The sequence below is a fragment of the Rhinopithecus roxellana genome, chromosome 11 (assembly GCF_007565055.1).
Source record: "Rhinopithecus roxellana isolate Shanxi Qingling chromosome 11, ASM756505v1, whole genome shotgun sequence".
NCBI lineage: Eukaryota > Metazoa > Chordata > Mammalia > Primates > Cercopithecidae > Rhinopithecus > Rhinopithecus roxellana.
This window is the reverse complement of record NC_044559.1, coordinates 57797249-57818607: the sequence shown is the minus strand read 5'-3', so window position 1 is coordinate 57818607 and position 21359 is coordinate 57797249. Positions and strand designations below refer to the sequence as shown.

The window sequence follows — 21359 nt, the reverse complement described above, 5'->3', positions numbered from 1 at the left end:
AGACAAGGAAACTGAGGCACAGAGTTGTCAAGTCATTTGCCCATGGCCATACACACAGCAAGTGGCAGAGCCAGGACTCAAATCTAGGTGGTCTTAACTGGCGCCCTTAACCACACCACGATGATGCCTCTGCCCTTACAAGCCATCTAGTCCAGTCTCCTCATTTATTTATTTATTTTTTTAGAGACGGAGTCTCGCTCTGTCACCAAGGTTGGAGTGCAGTGGTGCGATCTCAGCTCACTGCAATCTCTGCCTCCAGCTCACTGCCTCTGCCTCACTGCAACCTTGAAGATAACCTTCAAGCGATTATCTTGCCTCAGCCTCCAGAGTAGCTGGGATGACAGGCACCCGCCACCATGCCTGGCTAATTTTTGTATTTTCAGTAGAGACAGGGTTTCACCGTGTTGGCCAGGCTGGTCTCGAACTCCTGACCTCAGGTGATATGCCCACCTCAGCCTCCCAAAGTGCTGGGATTACAGACGTGAGCCACCGAGCCGGCCCAGTCTCCTGATTTTAATAGATGAAAACACCATGGTCCAAGAAACATCTATGCCCAAGGCCACATATTTAGTTTCATTAATTTGTCTTTAATCTGATGCAAATTGGACTAGTAGACCTGGTAGATCAGATGGAGTGGCTGGCCGGCCCCAGGCCATGCCAGTCAGGAGTGGAGCCATGCCCAGTAGCTGTGTCAAGACATCAAAAAACAGCCTAATATGTGCTTGTTCAGTGGTGGAAATGTCATAACAAAACAGTGGAACCATGTCAGTGAAGACAGATTGGGTAGGTTGCAACAGAATCAGCAGGTTTCTGAGTTCTAGAAGTAAATTAATTGGCCTTTTCCAACTCAGAAAAGCCTCTAGGAGTTTAAAAATGCATTGCTAATATAGGCCCGCCTCTTCCAATTAAAATTGCTTTCTTTTTTTTTTATCAAAAGTAAATTCACTATCGGGGTTCTGCACTCTTTATAGAACTGAAATTGCTGCCAGTAATTGAGACTCTGACACATATTATTGTTAGGCCCAATTAAGTTGTTGTCAGTAAGATACTAATTATAATGAAAATACCATTACTACATACGCAAGTTCTGTCTATGTTAACATACCTCCAAAGATCACAGGAGAAAAGCATTTATATCTATGGAATCCCAGGCTCATCTCTTCATTTTAACTTGAGCAAAGAATTAACACAATGTAAATACATTATAAAAGCTGTCAGTGCTGAGCTGGGAAGAATATTAGCAATGGAAACCCATATGGAACTAGGCTAACTGATATAATAAACTTACTTATGAATTCTTTGTGTTCTGTTGCTAATTATGTTTTAGAAGATGAGGACTTAGGGTGTTTGGACCTTCTCTCTGTTGCTAAAAAGTCTAGCTAATGCAAAGATTCTGATATAGCTTGCCCACTACACACTATTTTTGGGGTAGAGAGTGAGGAAAGGGCATTGAAAATTTAAATCCATCCAAGTGTTGTGGATTTCACAAAACAGAGTGCTCATTTTACTTTTACATAAAAGGTACTTGGCATCTTAAGAGGTAGCCTTCACTTGTAAAATTAAATATAGCATGTTTTAAAAATCTTCATATAATTAAAAACCATGTGCCGCTCTAAAATGGAAGATTTTCACCCATTTCTTTTTTTATCTTAGAGATTTTATTTCACTGGAAGGGTGTGTTAAGGAATCATAGATTAGGCTGTATATAAACAACGAAGAAGCTTTTATGGTTTTCAATATCATAGGAGGATGATAATGATGGATAGAATCATATTTTAGAAATAAACCCCAACACGTTCAACCAATCTTGAATTGAGTGTTTTGTGAAAGTTGAAAGATGTGTGCTGGCTTCTCATGGAATTCAGTGCTGGATTTACTACAGAAGAGTGATAGCTTTAGATCTGGTTGCAGACGCATGATTATATAGAGACAGGGAAGCACGTGATGCATCCTATCAAAAGCATATGGTGACTTGTTTTCTTTCTCTCTCAGAGCCCTAGTGTTGAAGAACATGTCACACCAGCACACGCCGCTGTCGCCAGCAGCAGGAAGTTGTTGATTTGCAGCATATTCACACTTTCTGATGCAGTCAGAGTTCACTGCTTCTCAGAAAAGATCCACTCAGAAGGGAACTCCAGTTTCTGATTTTTTTTTTACTTTTTCTTCCCCCCAAACAAGGCACAAAAGGGGAAAATGAACTGGAGACAACAAAAAAGGTAGCTGCACAGAGAGATAAATATAACTACTGAAAATATTTTAGAAACCCCCAGTTCAGGAAGGGAGTGATGGGAGAGAGATTCACATATTTCTGATGGCACCCAGCCCTGTCAGTGGCCTGCTGCGCTAGTGGTAGCCGGCGGTTTCCTTGGAGGTTTCACATCTGGAGGGAGTGGGAGCTGGTGGCACAGCCTGGCTTCTTTGCTGCCTACAATGCCTCTGGCCTGAGTCACTATATTAAGCCAAATTCCCACACTTGTTTAGAGAGGGAGTGAGGGTAATATTCCCTTCAATAAGCTAAAATCTGTTTTTCACAAGAGGAGTAGGTCCTGGCCAAAGAAGGGATGGAAAGGCTAAGACCAAAAGGTCAATTGTGTTGGTACGAGAAATATCATTGCTGAATATAATTTCCACACTGCACACAGAACTTAAACTGCTGGTTGTCTGTAGGTTGGTCCATATTTGAATCCTAAACCAGCTTCTGGGCCATCTAGCACACTCCAGGGTATCCTTTCCAAGTTGCTGTTGTATGCTCGCAAATAAATTTAGCCATCACTCTAAGTAAAATATAATGACTGAAGCAGATCTGTTTGGTTGAAAAAATTATACCGTGCATTTTGGTGAATGTTGGAATATTTTTGTGTTGAGATTTCCTTTTCTTTTCACTGGATTATCAAAAGCCTACTGCATCTTAAAAGGGTTCAATGTGTAAAGAAATATACTTAAAGCCAGGCATGGTGGCTCACGTCTGTAATCTCAGCACTTTGGGAGGCCGAGGTGGGCGGATCATGAGGTCAGGAGATTGAGACCATCCTGACTAACATGGTGAAACCCTCTCTCTACTAAAAATACAAATATTAGCTGGCTGGTGGCAGGCACCTGTAATCCCAGCTACTCGGAAGGCTGAGGTAGAATGACTTGAACCCAGGAGGCGGAGCTTGCAGTGAGCCGAGATTGTGCCACTGCACTCCAGCCTGGAACACGGCGAGACTCCATTTCAAAAAAAAAAAGAAATATACTTAAGCATTATTCACAATAGCTAAAGGTGGCAGCAACTCAACTGTCCATCAGTGGGTGAATGGATAAACAAAGTGTGGTATAAACAGACAATGAATATTATCCAGCCTTGTGAAGGATGGAAATTCTGACACAATGCTGACAACACCGATGGCCCGTGAAGGCATTATCCTAAGTGACATAAAGCAATCACAAAAAGACAAATACAGTATGAGGTCCCTAAAATGGTTTGAATTCACAGAGACAGAAAGTGGAGGTGGTCACCAGAGACTCGGTGCAGGGGTCTGGGAGTTGTTGCTTAATTGGTATAGAATTTCAGTTTTGCAAGATGAGAAAGTTCTAGAGATTGGTTGCACAATATACACACACTTACCACTGTTGAACTGCACACTAAAAAGGTTAAGATGGGAAATTGTATATTATGTGTATTTTATCACAATTAAATTTTTTTTTTTTTTTTTTTTTTGAGACAGAGTCTCACTCTGTTGCCCAGGCTAGAGTGTAGTGGTGCGATCTTGGCTCACTGCAACCTCCGCCTCCCGGGTTTAAGCAATTCTCCTGCTTCAGCCTCCAGAATAGCTAGGACTACAGGCACATGCTGCCACACCCTGCTAATTTCTTGTATTTTAGTAGAGACGGGGCTTCACTTTGCTGTCCAGGCTGGTCTCCAACTCCTGAGCTCAGACAATGAGCCTGACTCAGCCTCCCAAAGTGCTGGGATTACAGGCCTGAGCCACCGTGCCCGCGCCTGGCCCACAATTAAAATGTATATAAAAAAACAAAGCACTTAAACTACAGGTAGGTGAGAGACGGGGGAAGGGCAGACCCAAATGACTAAGTGGTGTCTGCAAGGGATTCTGAGCACTGGCTGGATAGCTGCTGTCAGCCCCTGGCTTCCCTGTCTCCTGTCTGCCTGTTGAGCTGTCCCTCCTTCCCTCCAGGCAGAGAATGGGACCAGGAATGCAATTCTTTTGCATGTGATCTCAGACATCGCTTTTCATGCCATATTCCAGTCTTCCTAGAATCAAGGATCTTACTGACCCCGTGACACACCTCCTCTGATGTCCTGGCTGGAAGGGAATAAGAAGAAGCCCTTCACTTTGGAAGGCCGAGATGTGCAGATCACCTGGTCGGGAGTTTGAGACCAACCTGACCAACATGGGGAAACCCCGTCTATACTAAAAATACAAAAAATTAGCCTGGTATGGTGGCACATGCCTGTAATCCTAGCTACTCGGGAGGCTGAGGCAGGAGAATCACTTGAACCTGGGAGGCGGAGGTTGCAGTGAGCAGAGATGGCGCCATTGCACTCCAGCCTGGGCAACAAGAGTGAAAACTCTGTCTCAAAAAAAAAGGAAAAAAAAAAGAAGCCCTTCCTCAGGAGAATGCCAGAGGCCCTTGATTGAAATTAAGGACGCGAGGGACGACTTCCTGCCAGTCCCCAGCCCTCACCTTTGCCTTGCGTTTGCTGTCGTCCATGATCATCTTCCAGTCGGAGCCATTGTTGCTGTATCCGATCTTGAACTTCCTCATGAACACCTTGTTCTCTCGGTGCTTCCCACCCTGAATGATGATGCCCCTCACGATCTTCTCCTCCCCCAGGTCTATTTGGAGCCACTCATTGACGTAGGAATGAGGTGCGGGTGGCAGTGCCCAGCCGGAGCGACTGGTTACCAGGCGGATGTTTTCAGGCATCCAGTTTCTGTCCCCTTGGTTGGATGATGTGATCTGGGAGTCAGAAATAAGTCCAGACACCATACCCAACATTCCGGAGCAAGGATAATCTGGGAGGTGAAATGAAATAGATAATGCAAAATGATTTTCTGGGCGACTCCATGCTAAGAAAGAAAATACAACATATGGAATAAAGACATGACTTTGTACCCAATCAATTTTCAGTCTCTGGATTATTTTACAGTAACTCTTCCCTCCCTCAAACTTTCCTCCTGCGCTGTCAGAATTCCCGTCTCTACACTCACATCCCAGTAAGGCGAATCTTCAATAAAAGATACATTCCCCCCGCTATGAGGTCTTCTAAGTTTAGTATTCATATTTCAATCTCTTTGGTATCCAGAATTTATCCCTGGATCAAGTACTGGCCCTGCTTCAGAGAAGTTCATAGTTTGTGATGGATTGGAGATACGCATAGAAGTTATTCCAACAGCAGGAAAGTTGCTAAAACGAAGGTAAAGAGACAGTGATGCAGAGGTAAAGAGAAGAAATGCATGACTTAGCCTGCAGGGGTAAGAGAGGACCTCCCAGGGCAGGTGACGATTGAATTGAGTGTGGAAGAACAGTGACCACGATCCCCTGCAACCCTTCTCCCCACCCGTATTTCTAATTGCATTGGGGACTTTCCACAAGAATGTCTCATTGTCATCTCAAATGTACCATCAGCAGACTAAGACAGTCCTTTCCCTGGATACTGCATCCTTTCACTGAACCCTGTCTTTTAATTGGTGGCATCACCAATCATCCAGTTCCTGCCTAGTCATTTTGTCATTTCCATTTGGCTGCCAAATCCTGTTGTGTTTTTGTTAAGTAAAGGAAAGCAACAAAACCCTTGTCGCCTCCTTCCTTTCTTCTGGATTTATCCCGAGCCGAGCGCTCTGGCCAGGGTGCTACATGAGCTCTTGGTTGGCCTCCCAGACCCCACTCTGAATCTCCACTATACCAACTGCTATCTAACTTTTCAGAAAATGTTGTTTTAACCATGTCATTCTCATCCTCAAAAATCTTCACTGCTAAGAGAAAGAAGCCCGACACAAAAAGGACAAATATGGTCTGATTCCACGGATATGAGTAGCCTATCACAGATCAGTCAGATTCATAGAGACAGAAAGCAAAATGGTGGTTGCCAGGGCTTGGGGGAAACGGAGATTGGGAGAGTTAATGTTTCATGGGTGCAGAGTTTCAGTCTGAGACGATTATAAAATTCTGGAAATAAAGTGCACAGCAATGTGACTGTATTTAATGCCACAGAACTGTACACTTAAAAATGTACAATGATAAAATGAAAATGGTTAAAAGTGGTTGAAAACTGTTAAAGCGGTAAATTTTATGTTATGTATGTTTTACCCCATAATATAAAAGAGAAATCTTTTGAAAATGTACCATGGTTTTCCATTACTGATGGGAAGATATCAAAACTTGATCTGGCGTTCAAGACCCTCATTTTGATTTCATCCCATTTGCCTCAGTTGATTTTCTATTACTGACAACACATCTCAGTTAACCAATTCTCTTCTCATACAGTATAGACGTCATCCTCATCATTGCCTTTGCTCAAAACCCAGCTTAAGACTCAAAAAAACTTTTCAAGCTACTCCAGCATTTATTCTGAGCTCTCCCATCTCAGAAATATGATGTAAGTAGCACAGAGCTCAGCATTCCACTGCTCTCTAAGGCTTCAAGATTGCTAGTGATATACCCACAGCAAGATTGTAAGATCTTTGAAGGCAATGAACAGCACCATAGACCTTTTTATGTCTTCTAAAGCAGCCCAAGTAGCTTCTGAGCACAAGGAGAGCATCAGTCATTGATGAATTCAATGGTGGCTTAATGACAAAATGTCCAACACTCAATTATTTTCCTTTATAAACTGTATGTCCCAATCAAGAACATGTGCAGGAATGATAACCTATTTTTCTTTGAAGCAACTCAATTCTGCATAATGTAATAAAAAGTTAGCCTAAAAATATAACTACCCCTAAGTGAGAGGCAAACATCTAATGCAATTAAACTAAGTCCATGTTATCAGCTGAACCTTAAGAATTAACTACTCAGATACTTTCCACAAGAGTTCTATGGTCCAAATCACGTCATTTATTTACTCAGACATTCACTGCCTTCTTGTCTAGAAATTATGCAATGTCATTTTCAATCAGGCATGCAGGCCTTCCATATCATGTTCTTGCAAGGCCTCTCTCCCCATTCACTCCTTTAACCAGTGCCAATTGACATGAAGAACTTCCTTACTTCTGGGAGTCTGGAGGCTTTCTTTCTATTCCCTCAGCAAGGAATTCCCCATCATCTTACCCTTTCCATTATCTGAACTGCTTAAAATCCTGATCTGTTTTCGAATGCCACATCACTTACTTGGTTTTTCTATTTCTCTGTAACTAGACACAGTTTTCCATTTCTGGGCCTCTTCACACCACTTTATTTGCATGTCCCTTTTTTCTTTTTTCTTTTCTTTTTTTTTTTTTTTTTGAGACAGAGTCTCACTCTGTCGCTCAGGCTGGAGTGTGTGGGGTGATTTCAGCTCACTGCAAGCTCCGCCTCCTGGGTTCACGCCATTCTCCTGCCTCAGCCTCCCGAGTAGCTGGGACTACAGGCACCTGCCACCATGAAAGGCTAAAGTTTTGTATTTTTAGTACAGAAGGGGTTTCAGCATGTTAGCTAGGATGGTCTCGATCTCCTGACCTTGTAAAGCCTGCCTTGGCCTCCCAAAGTGCTGGGATTACAGGTGTGAGCCACCGCGCCTGGCCCCCAGGCTTTTTTTTATTTTATTTTTATTTTTTTAAGAGATAGGGTCTCTCTGTCACCCAGGCTGGAGTGGAGTGGTGTGATCATGGCTCACTGCAGCCTTGAACTCTTGGCCTCAAGCAATCCTCCTGCCTCAGCCTTCTGAGTAGCTAGGACTACATGTGGATGCTACCATGATTGGCTAATTTTTAATTTTTTTTGGTCTTGCTATTTTTCCAAGGCTGCTCTCAAACTACTGGGCTCAAAAGATCTTACCACCTTGGCCTCCCAAAATACTGTGGTTCCAGGTTTGAGCCACCACACCCGGCCCTCAAATGCTGATGAGCACATTTAGTTCTTTGGAATGCTGTTCTCTGCCTTCCCAGATTCTAACTTCTTTGAGGACATGAACTAAGTCATATTTTTCTGTTTTCTATGACTCTTCATGCCCTGTTTTATGCATAGTATTTGCTCAACAAATATTTGTTGAATGAATCAACTTAATACAATAAAAGGCAGCTGTCATTTTCCCAAGTGCCCTTTCCTGTAATTCAACCACAGTATTTGCTCCAGGCTGGGATCTGGAAACCAAGAATATAATCAGTCGGGATTAAAAAAAGATTTACAGAAACAATTTTACTAAGGGACTATGAAACTATAGTGCTAAAAATAGAGTGCCATTTTTTTGGCCACGGTGTTCATACCTGCCTGATTCCAAACAAGCTTTTAGAAAGGCAATGTTTAGCTGGTAATGGAGACCAGATGTTACCATTTGGAGGAAAACATAATTAACTTGAATACTGTAAGGAGAGCAGAACCGTCACCAGATTAATGCCCTTTTTCTAATGCAGACTCAGCTGGGGCATAGTTTCTGTGTTCACTGACATAGTGATGTCCTGCCCCTATTTAGCCAACATATCCATGGTGCAAAGTGAGACTTATTCCTTCCATATGGCTGCCTCATTAAAACAAAACAAAACAAAAAAAAAAACGAAGAGGCAACTTGATTTACCTTTGACTGAAAACTATGTGACTCACTTTTAACAATAATTTGGAGAAAAATTACATTAACAATTAATTCAAGGTTTGAATGAGATGCTAGTGTTTAACTGTCCCTTCATAGCAGGCTGGTACAGGTCAGCCTGGTACAGGTCAAACCCTTTGGAAATAGTGTTGCAAGATTTAGCAAACAAACAACAAAGCAAGAAACAAGATGCCCAGTGAAATTAGAATTCAGAGAAATAATGAATGATTTTTTAGTATACGTATGTCTCAAATATTGCATGGGACATACTTACTGTGAAAAATTATGTCGTGTTTGTCTGCATCAAATTTAACTGGACATTTTGTATTTTACTTGGCAACCTTGTTGGGAAAGCTTAAGACCACTTTACGATGGAAGGGAGAAATTAGTTTTGTAATGGAGGATTGAGGTGGTTATTTTCAGTGATATTATTTTACAGTAAATCTCTGTACTCAGCTTTAATGGAAAAACTGAGGTATACTGGTAAATCAAATATCCAGTTAACCAATTTCCAAATAATGAGAAAGTAATAACTGTATTTGATGGGAGACCCTGAATGAGCATAATTTAATCTTTCCTTGATGACTCAGAAAGTACCTCTGGATATTATGGTGTCTGAGATCATCATTGTGAATTCTGATTGACTTAGGAGCACATGAATATGTGTTGAAGTGCCGGGTAACAGACTTCCGGTTAACAACAGAAGACAGCAGAGTTCACAGTGTGTTAAGCAGGCATCGTCCTACGTGATTTTCATCAATTTCCACCTCTGCCAAAATGATGAAGCCTACTTTGTCAAAATAATGAAAATGCCTTTCATCAATCACCTATAAAGCAGGATGGTTTGTTCTAATCTTATTTTCTTTATATCTCTATACGGTGACAAACTGAAGTTTCCAGGATTACTATATTTCCTTTTCCTTTTTCTTTTCCTTTTTTTTTTTTTTTTGAGATGGAGTCTTACTCTGTTGCCCAGGCTGGAGTGCAGTGGCCAGTGGCACGATCTCAGCTCACTGCAAGCTCCGCTTCCTGGGTTCACGCCATTCTCCTGCTTCATCTTCCTGAGTAGCTGGGACTACAGGTGCCCGCCACCGTGCCTGGCTAATTTTTTATATTTTTAGTAGAGATGGGATTTCACTGTGTTAGCCAGGATGGTCTCGATCTCTTGACCTCGTGATCTGCCCACCTCGGGCTCCCAAAGTGCTGGCATGAGCCACAGCGCCCAGCCCAGGATTACTATATTTCTAAAAAATAATTTCTGAATCAAAAAATTAGGGTAAAACTTGGGGCTCTAGTGGCTTTGGAAGCCAAGTGATGTGTTCAAGCAGTAACTTTTAATTAGGTAGGCTTAAACAAAATCCAGACTGAATTATGACTACTCGACAGGGTGAAAATTTGAGGTCCAGCCATTTGTTTCTCAGAAGGTTTGGATAGAACTGCACTTCATTCATTCAAAAGTAACCACCAAACATTTGTTATGTTCCAGGCATACAGGAAGGACACAACAGAAAATGAGGCAAACAGGTCCCCTGCTCTCCTGGACCATCTAGTCCAGCAGGGATATTGTAGTCCTCCTTTCATTAATCTCCACTCAAGGGGACTGTAGCCTCAAGAAAATGAAGATTATCTGCTTCTGATAATCAAGAAGAAAAAGTTGAAATTACTGTCTTATTAGAAGCTCTGCTCTTTGGGGCATATGCTAGGTTCAATGTATTGAGTGCCATGTACTATTTTAATCTAACGGGTACCATTTAATGAGCACTTACTTTAAGACAGGGGTGTTCCAAATTTTCTTTCATTTACTCCTCATTATAGTTGCATTAAGGTGAACCTCACAGACCAGAAAATGGAGATCAGAGTGAGTTTCAATGTCTTACCCATGGTCGGTCATGCATACACTAAGTGGACAGTCCACAGTCAAGCCTGGACATGTCTGCCTACCTTCTGTCCATGTGACTATCATTGTAATGTGTTAGCCTCTCCAAAAACCTGCCTGTGGCAATTATTTGGAGACTAGAGCCATTTTACTAGAGAGAAAATATTTAAAAGTATAGTGGAGACCATGATTAAGAGACTAGCACTAGGAACTGAAAGGAAGCAACTTATTTGAAAAACGGCTACTTAATTATGTATAAAAATATTAGTATATGCTATTTTAGACATCTAAATTTACATAACTAGATCATTTAACTTTTTTAAAAAATTGAACAAATTATTTACCTTCTTCGCTCACATTCCTAGAATTACCTCTCAGGGAAATCTTTGTGAAAATTAAAAAGGACAGTTTAGGTATAAAAAGAATTCTATTCAACTAAAAGGATATGACATAAATCTCTAAGAGCCTGGAAATTCAAAGTTTTGACTAACATGTTTGGAGTCTTTATGAAGTTTACCTCATTTTTTAAAATACAATGACATGAGATAAGGTTGAAGAAATGGGCCAGAAATTTCCACCCAAACCTCAAATGGCCTTATTTCTACAAATTTATGAATAACAGCACAAATTTGTCATGCTCTGAAAATGACCTAGAACTTTCTGTCATCTAACTGCTGATCGAAAATAAAGCCAAGGTTATATCTAACTTTTCAATGTCCTTTCTTCTTTCAAACCCCTCTCCACTCAATTCCTGCCTCTAAAGCCTTGAACTTTCTAAGTCTTAGGTCCTAAAATAATAAACAAGTCTGTCTACAGGGTGGAAATAAATAAATTTTTTATTAAAAAATCCGATGATGGTTTTTACTTTCCAAGCTGAACTCTACTATAAACAAGTGTAGTTTTTCCTGTTCATTAGCTCTTCTCAAAATTGCTTGTAATTTCATGGAACATTGCCAAAGTGATTTTTTTTCCTTCCAAAGTCAGTATTCTTCTCCTCTAAAAATAATTAAACTAAAAAGGATAAACATAAAAATGGAATAAAAAATTAAATACCCTAAATACATATATAACATAATATTAAAAGGTAGTTCAAAGAGTTTTAGATATTGTTTGTTTTTAATTACTTTTTAGTGAGTGGGTCAACTGATTCTGCCTTTGAACTTTCAAGCTTACCATGAAGATCACATTGTACTGGTTTTTTGGTGCTGGTGGTTGTTTCAATGAAACTTTGGCAATGTATTTACTAAAATGGAAAGGAATTCCAATATGACTGCTATATACTGCAGAATATAACATAGTCACGCAAGAAAATAAATGGACAGGCAGAGCGCGGTGGCTCATGCCTGTAATCCCAGCACTTTGGGGGGCTGAGGCAGGTGGATCACCTGAGGGCAGGAGTTCAAGACCAGCCTGGCCAACATGATGAAGCCCCATCTCTACTAAAAATACAAAAAATAGCCAGGTGTGGTGGTGTGAACCTGTAGTAGTACCAGGAGGCCGAAGCAGGAGAATTGCTGGAACCTGGGAGGTGGAGGGTGCCGTGAGCCAAGATCACATCACTGCACTCCAGCTTGGGTGACAGAGTGAGACTCGGTCTCAAAAAACTAAATAAAATAAATAAATAAATAAATAAATAAATAAATAAATAAATAGACAAAGCTGGCCAGGAGCAGTAGCTCACACCTGTAATCCCAGCACTTTGGGAGGCCGAGGTGGGAGGATAGCTTGAGCCCAGGAATTTGAGACAAGCCCAAGAAACATAGGGGTTACAATTAGTTGTCTGTACTGGTGCCCTCATGTTCTCCCACATGTATTTAAGAGGCTGAGGTAGGAGCATCACTTGAACCTGGAAGGTTGAGGGTGCAGTGAGCTATCATCATGCCACTGCACTGCAACCTGAATGACAGAGTAAGACTCCGTCTCAAAACAAAGAAACGGAAATAAATAAAACGGCTGGAGAATGTTTCATGCAACAGTTAGTTACTGTAAATCTACTAAGTAGTAGTCAGTATCCAGGAAGCGGAGATGAAAGGCATGATACTTGCCTTCACGCAGCTTACAGTCTAGTGGAAAAGGTACCAGTAAACAAATACCTACCACATTCCAGGCTGTGCTATGTGCTTTATATCCATCATCTAATAATAATGCATCATCACAACTAGGCTGTATGATGTAAGTAATTATGACTATTTCCCAGGTGAGATAACTAAGGCTTTGAAAGGTAAGTATATTGACCAAAACAATCTGCTAGTGAGTAGTAAGGCAGGAATTGAACTTGGATTTGTCTAAATCCAAAGTAGATGCTTTTATTATCAAATAAAAATTATTGCATTTACAAATTTATTCACCCCGTATTTAAAGGTTTGCATAAATCAAAACAAGACAATATTCGACTTGGAAGATTCAGTCTTCAATCTTCCACAGCTTACCTGTTATCTTGCAACCATATACTTCAAATCTCATAGATATGCCAGTTTCCCAAGTTGCAGGCTTGATTCGGACAAATCGAGTTATCAGTGGCTTGGGGAATACTGCAACCACAACATCTGTGGGGTTGGTGTTTCCCTGAAAGAGCTGTATGGGGGAAAATAGTGCCTTTCTTTAGCAGAGGTTTTGAATTTAAATCCAAAAGTGTGTTTTCACAAGTGGTTGTAAAAAGTATTTACAATTTCAGCATTGTCGATCAAGGATGAGACAGCGTTAATAACCTGCCATGTTAATTTTTTCAATTAGCAATCAGAATGATGTCTAATATAGAATACTGTCCTAATCATCGATTCAATTTTCTGAGAGGCTAGAGCCTTTAAAAGCACTAATTACATGGATAATATTGATTAAAGAATGCATACTATTATCTAAAAAGCGTGAAACTATTAACTTTACCAGAGGACCAAAATAATACTGCAGACATGTCATGGAAACTCACTGTTTGACTTTCCCAAGAACCCCCAGAAGGGATGCTTTTTGGTTTCAGCTTAGGGTCTGGCTTTTTGAAATTCTAGGTTGTGTTTGCAGCTACAGTACTAGGTCAAACAGTGTTCTCCCCTTTGACTTCATTCCTTGACAGAAGATCTTGTCTCCCACACTAATGCGTGACTTTAATCCTTTTTTGATTATTGGTAAAATTATGTTTTAGTGGTCAAAGTCAAAACTGAGTTATAAATTATTTTTAACTAAAAATCAGCTTTTCCAGGGCTTGTGCTTCAAGATTGATTGATTGATTCATTCATTCATTGATTTGAGACGGAGTCTTGCTTTGTCAGCCAGGCTGGAGTGCAGTGGTGCAATCTCGACTCACTGCAGCCTCCGCCTCCCGGGTTCAAGCAATTCTCCTGCCTCAGCCTCCTGAGTAGCTGGGATTACAGGCATCTGCCACCACGCCTGGCTAATTTTTGTATCTTTTAGTACAGATGGGGTTTCACCATGTTGGTTGGCCAGGCTGGTCTTGAATTTCTTACCTCAAGTCATCCACCTGCCTCCATCTCCCAAAGTGCTGGGATTCTGCTTCTAGTTTTAAATCAAGTCATTTTATTCTAAGAAAGATGAGGCATGTGACTGCAAATGTAATGCATGCCAGGCACCAATGGGTGTTTCCCACAAGAACTAGTGGGGGCCACTCTGCCTGGGTGGGGGAGCTGCAGTAGCATTCTCCAGTAAGATCTCTGAGGACTGGAGACTTTGCCATCACAGAATACGCTGCCTACCCTTTCCCGGGTTTTACTTCAGCCGTGGAGTGGTGACGTTTCTCAGTTTCGGGCCTCGTGCATTCAGCACCATGCTTCTCTGCACAGCTGGGTCAGACCCCTCCTCTTAGGCTGCATAACTGGAGCATCATGGGGCTCACCCAAGGTGTGCAGCTTCCTCCTCACCTTTTCAGGTGAGGACATGAAGGAGGTCTATGGTTTCCCAAGTCCTGCTCTTCCTCCTGGGAGAAAGGGCTTGTGAAAGTCAGGCTGGTGGTCAAATGCTTTACAGAGTTGGTTGTGGCTGGGTGTGGTGGCTCATGCCTGTAATTCCAGAACTTTAGGAGGCCAAGGCAGGAGGACTGCTTGAGACTAGGAGTTTGAGACCAGCCTGGGCAACATAGTAAGACTCCAACTCTCCAAAAAAAAAAAAAAAATTAGCCAGGCATTGTGGTAGTGCATACCTGTGGTCCTAGCTAATTGGGAGATTTAGCTGGGAGGATGGCTTCAGCCCAGGAGTTTAAGGCTGCAGTGAGCTATGATTTCACCACTGCACTCCAGCATGGGTGACAGAGCAAGACCCTGTCTCTATTTTTGTTTAAAAAAGTCAGTTTTTAGCCTGATCTCTCTCGAGAGACTACCTGATATCCTAATTTATCCCAGTCTGTGATGGCCTTTTGATTTCTGCCCTACATCAGCATCTCTCCCTGGAAATCAATCTGTGTGGGAGCATTTTAGTGTGACAAAGAGTAGCGGGTAGCTGCCAGGGAAGGAGGGCCCCCAGCGATGGTGCTCCCCTTACAGGGGCACCGAGTCCATGTCTGAGAGAGACCAGAAGTCTGGCAGGAGAGCTGTGTGTTCTGGCGCAGGCAGAGGGGAGGTGCATTTTGCTCCCACTGAGGGAGTTTTAAGTTTGCTGAAAATCATGTATTACACACATTTTCTCCAACATGAAGAGGGTTGCTGCAGTTGTTATTGGTCGAAAGCTGCACTCCTGGAGCAAAGTGGGAATGAGGGTAGAGGGGAGTGGCTGAAAGTCCCTAAAGTACAGAGAAAGGTGGCGTGGGCAGCAATCATGAGACTCTAGGTGGATGTTCTAATTTCATTCAGATTCAGCTAAAGTGCTCAGAATAGATGCCAAGCCTTCCTCTCTGCCGACTCCTTCCTTACCCCTTCTGCCTCTCCCCCTGAAGCCCTTCTGTGTGCCAGGGAGTTCCCAGGGCAAGCTGCGTGCACTGTCAGACACCCCTGGAATCTGTGGGTGCTCTCTGACAGTCCCCCTCTTCTGGGCCATGCAAACAACCAGTGGACAACAGTTGAAGAAAACGTGTTGCTGAAATAGCCCGTATGGTTTTTTTTCCTTAACAAAAAATGGTCATGTTGCCATTTCCTTTCACTCCTCTCATCTGCATGCACTCCAGTATAAAGACAATGAAACATCAGTTAAGTGTTTCACTTAACATTATTTTAGACCTTTCACCTCATGGTTCTATTTTGTTCTTTTTTTTTTTCTCTTCAGCATTTAAGGTTCAGGGTACCTGTGCAGGATGTACAGGTTTGTTATACAGGTAAATGTGTGCCAAGGTGGTTTGCTGCACAGATCAGCCCATCACCTAGGTATTAAGCCCAGCATCCATTAACTATTTTTCCTGATGCTCTCACTCCTCCCACACACCCCGCTACCGACAGGTCTCAGTGTGTGTTGCTCCCCTCAATGCGTCCATGTGTTCTCATCATTCAGCTCCCACTTATAAGTAAGAACATGCGGTGTTTGGTTTTCTATTCCTGAAGTAGCGCTTATTTTAAAAAGAAATGGCCTGAAAGTCTAAGGTCAGCTCTCCCAGCTCTCTCTGGGTTCTTTGGCTGGTAGGTGCCCCATTAGAGTTAGTGATTTTTTATTTCCTTGAACCTAAACTATGTCTTCGGAAATTTATTCCCAAACAAGAATCAGTCACGAAACTTGGGGTCAAAATTTACTCGCTTCATCTCCATGAGTGTTGACTGGGAAGGTTCTTCTTCCCTAGACAAACTGGTTGCATGTCCTCCAGGGCTCGACAATGGCCTTGAACTGGCCTGCCCATAGCATTTTCCTCCTACAGAGCAGCTGTCTATCTGTTGCTGTTTCCAGCTTGCCTGCCCTGTCCGAGAGTGGGGGTTTCACTGCTCATCAAAGGGAATTAATAGGTTTTCTCACTTCACACCCAGGAAGCTTTTCTCAGTTCCAGATCCACAAGGAGAAAATCAAGTACACCAAAGCTCAAAAGAGAGACAAGGACAGGTTAATTGGCCTCTTCCCAAGCCCATCATTGCAAGCTACCTGGATCTTTGCTCCTATCCTCATCAATTTCCTGTGTTTTGCTCGGCCTCCAGGGCAAGCTTTTAATTTCTGGGAGACAGTGAGTATGAATTCTCCAAAATCTTTTGATTAGAAAATCAGAGCAAGTGTAACTTCAAATAAACAGGCAGGCTGAGAAAAACATCTCAGTTCCAAATGAGCTAGGGCAGAGTGCCCAGGCACACAGTGTGGTCTGTGCTGCCTTCTTGGTTGAAAGTAGTACAGAGGTAGTGTGTTATTTGTGTGATCTGAGGGAACACAATGAAATACCTTTGGTTCCATGTGTTCTTACAAGAAGCAGTCAAATGTACTTGTAAATTAGTTTGTGAGTCACAGTAGATAGGTGAAAAGATGTTTACTAAAACCAGCCCATTACAGAGAGAAATAATCTATGAAAGAGAATGAAGAAATAGAGGGGGAAAAACAACAAAATCCCAAATTCCTAAGATTCTAAGAGGACAGTGTTTATCCCACGCAGAATCTGTGTCCCTTTGGGAGGCTTACAGCAATTCTTGAGTCTGACACTTAATTTGGCCAGTATTGACTTTTCTTGGAAACATTCATATAATTTCCTCCTGGCTTCTGGATCTGGGAACATGAGACACCTTGGTCAGATTTAAACCTCGAATTGCACTTTTCATTTCTTTTTTTTTTTTTTTTTTTGAGACGGAGTCTCGCTCTATCTCCCAGGCTGGAGTGCAGTGGCCGGATCTCAGCTCACTGCAAGCTCCGCCTCCCGGGTTTACACCATTCTCCTGCCTCAGCCTCCGGAGTAGCTGGGACTACAGGCGCCCGCCACCTCGCCCGGCTAGTTTTTTGTATTTTTAGTAGAGACAGGGTTTCACCATGTTAGCCAGGATGGTCTCGATCTCCTGACCTCGTGATCCGCCCGTCTCGGCCTCCCAAAGTGCTGGGATTACAGGCTTGAGCCACCGCGCCCGGCCATACACTTTTCATTTCAAATCAATTCAAAAATAAACCAGGCCAGACAGAAAGCTGCTAAACAAACAAGTAAAAATTGATCATCCATTTAAAAGACTGCATTGGTTGCCGTGGTGGCAGCCTAACTTACAACAGGTTTGTTTCCTTCTTTTATGGTGATCCAGTCTTCCCCATTGGAGCTAACGTCGATTTTGTAAGTCTTGACATAATATTTCTTCTTGGTTTCTTTTGAAATGGCGCCCTGTGTCCCGACAGCCGTAACGAAGTGCAGAAGGCCCAAGTCCACCTGCAAGACAAGTACAAGCACGGTCAGTGCACCATCCCTGCAGCACTGCAACCCAAAGCATCTTTTCTGGTGGGCTCCATGTTGTGGCTTTCATCCACCTGGGATCAACAGGGCCTAATTCCATCAGGTGTCCATCGTCCCTGACTCCTCCCTTCCATTCCTTGTAAAGAAAGGCAAAGTCATGATCAATGTAAACCAAAAATAAAATTCTAAGCCCCCTGACCATCTGAATGGACACCTTGTCCCAGCAAGGGCATTCCAAAGCTAACCCGAAAAACTAGTTCAGGCCATGACAGGACAGTGTGGGGGTCAGACAAACCTCATTATTATACCCTCATCTCTGTTGGAATTAATGATAGAACAGACTCTTTAAGTCTGATAAGAAACATCTGCAACGTATTCTCTCTGAAGCCTGCTACCTGGAGTCTTTACCTGTACGTTATCTTAACCCAGACATTCCTAAGTCTTTAGATAGTAACTTAACTCTTCCAACCAATTGCCAATCAGAAAATCTTTGAATCCACCGACGACTTGGGAGCCCCTGTTTTCAGATGTCCCACCTTTCTGGACCAAACCAATGTACATCTTCTATGTATCTGATTGATGTCTCATGCCTCCCTAAAATATAGAAAACCAAGGTGTACCCAGACCACCTTGGGTTCATGTCCTCAGAACCTCCTGAGATTCTGTGTCACAAGCCACTGCTTACTCATATTTGTCTCAGAATAAATCTATTCAAGTATTTTACAGAGTTTGACTCTTTTTGTTGACAAAAAACAGCATGGCCCTAAGTTGGTTCCCATTGTTAGGAGGAAATCCAGGAAAAGACCCTTCTCACTGTTGTAAACAGGATTGCTTGAATCCCAGGGGAAAAGAGAAAACTGGATTCAATATCATGTCATTATATTTTCTAAGAGATTAAACATACTTTCCAAACTGCACATTCATATGTGTCATCTTGCAAAGAGAAAATCAAGACAAACAAGATAAACTCACACAATGGATAATGGAGAGGCCTGGACTTGAATTCCTGTCTAACATAATCCTGTTTCCCCTCTGTCTTTGGCATCCTACCTCCTTCCACATTAAATGCAGACTGAAACAATACTGACTTGAAAGCTCTAAGGGTGTTGTGGTTTGGGAGAGGGGCCATAGATTTATAACTTGGGATGGAATAAAGAGGAAGAGGGTAAAGATTTCTGTTTCAGCTTTAGATTTCTTCCCTCCGCACATCTTCCTGTGGCCTCTCTCCTTGCAGCTCAGTTTGAGAGGCAGGTGGATTCCAAGTCATCATGTGGGGGAGACTGATGTCACCAGGAAACAACTGCTTAGGCTTGCAACCTTCTCCTGGTAAGTTTCCAGTGGGAAAGCTCCTCAACATGACAGCCTCGCCTTCATCTCTCACTAGCCTATCTCATATCCTGAGGGGTGGGGCTCTTGGAGGGCATCCGAATAGTGATGACCAGAGGGTGACTGAAACCTCGAGGGTCTGTGATTTCATCCCGGGGCCCTGTGATGTGAGTGGTAAGGAACTGATTTAAGCAGCAAGCACTCCGTGTTCCAGGCTCTGCTATCATCTTTAGGCTTCTAGGCCCTCATTTGTGAAATGAAGGAGTGGGATTGGATAACTTGGAAGACTCTTTTCCACTCTGACTTCCTATAATTCCTTCTTTCATATGTGTTAGATGTTTCCAGTAGAGTAGGTTTTTTTTTTCCTTTAACTCTCCTTATTACCAGCATTAATAACTAAGAATCATCTTGAAAGAAAACTCATTACTATTTTCTATATAATAGTGATATTTTCAATCTATTTTAATACATCTGATTATTCCTATAAAATTATTTGCTCCATCAATTGTATGCCCAGCTTTATATAGAAGCTTAAAAAAAAGCCCACAAATATATGGCAAATATTTTTTTAAAGGACACAGAAAATAGTTACACGTTACAACTATTAGCATCGACAAGATATTGCAACAGCACCTTGATCATTAGGAGGCTGAGGCGGGCGGATCACTTGAAGTCAGGAGCTCAAGACCAGCTTGGCCAACATAGTGAAACTCCGTCTCTACTAAAAATACAAAAATGAGCCCGGCATAATGGCACATGCCTGTAATCCCAGCTATACGGGAGGCTGAGGCAGTAGAATCTCTTGAACCCGGGAGGCAGAGGTTGCAGTGAGCTGAGATCTCACCACTGCACTGCAGCCTGGGTGACAAAGAGAAACTCTCACTCAAAAAAACAAAATAAAAATAAAACAAAACAAATAAAAAAAGCCCAATCCCTCTCCCAACTTTTGAATCTTGCTTTTCAGTTGCCATATTACAACTCAGTTTTCAGAATACAGTATTTCAATTAATTCTCCAGTGCCCATAGGCCACGATCACTTAAAGAATTTCCATTTTATGCATAGGCTGCCTTATGGAGGCATTTTGTCTTTCATGAATTGCTTTGTTTCCTGAAGGCACTTGGAGTAATTAAATCATGTTGTCTACATCCAGGAAAAACAGCACATGGAAACCAATTTGAAGTTATAGAATTCAACAGTAGTAGATTTCATCTGGAAAGGATGGGGCTACCATTCAATGCAAAATTATCTTTATTTCATTTCCCTAGTTTTAAAGATATAAACTCTAGGCTTTGTGTGCTTTCACCGGATTTAAGAGAAAAAGGAACAAGAATTCAATAGAATTTAATATTTTAGAATAATAACAACAGATTTTATAATTTTAGTTTGACAAATAAATATTTTACCAGCATATTCTTATCAAGTGCCTATACTTGTTTACCAAAATTTGCATTTGTTTTTCAAAAGTGAACCATGGTACTTTGATGAATGCTTTAAACTTCCTATCTCCCTCATGCACATATTTCAAAAAGGGGAGGTGATTGATGGTTGTCAGATTTAGCAAATAAAAGTATAAAACACCAGTTAGATTTGAATGTCAGGCAAAACCAAATTTTTTTTTAGTGTAAGTATGTCCTGTGCAATATTTGGGCTATACTTACACTAACAACTAATTCATTGCTTACATAAAATTCAAATTTAAATGGATTTTCTGTATCGATGTTATCTGACAACCCTAAATCTCACTATGCTCCAGACAAACAGGTGATTTTAAGTTGCTGCAGAAACTCTCTGATTTCACAATGCTGCAATCTAAAAGTTAATGGGTACTCTAAAAATGGTTGCTCTGAACAATTTTCACTGTTTTCAAATGCTCTCAGAACACTTAGTGCTTTTCCGACTGTCCATTAAAGTCATGCCCAATGCCACAGCTACTTTCAAGCTGAAGGGTCCTTAAAATCTTGAAGTCCAAGGGAGCATGAAGCAGAGCTATTTAAATAAACTTTTCCTGTCAAACTTACAGATGGCTCTTTAGTTTGGAAATGGTTAAATTCCCAAGAGTGTGTATTTAGCTTGGGCTGATTTGAAATAACCCTAGAACTTCATTCCCTGGTTGTCTTTTTTCTACTTTTTAAATTTTGGTTTTTGGAGTTAGATTTAATTA

At 41.7% G+C, this 21359-nt stretch overlaps 1 protein-coding gene across 7 annotated transcripts in view; it reads right to left on the bottom strand.

Moving 5' to 3' along the window:
- Positions 1–21359, bottom strand: part of NRP1 (neuropilin 1) — a 158423-nt gene that overhangs the window by 31583 nt on the left and 105481 nt on the right. For all 7 annotated transcript variants that reach the window (XM_030940742.1, XM_030940744.1, XM_010364435.2 and 4 more), the window contains exons 7-9: positions 17692–17847; positions 13031–13175; positions 4687–5018 (exon numbers count right to left, since the gene is read on the bottom strand). In XM_030940742.1, the coding sequence (XP_030796602.1) occupies positions 4687–5018; positions 13031–13175; positions 17692–17847 (633 nt within the window). The remainder of the gene's footprint in view (positions 1–4686; positions 5019–13030; positions 13176–17691; positions 17848–21359) is intronic.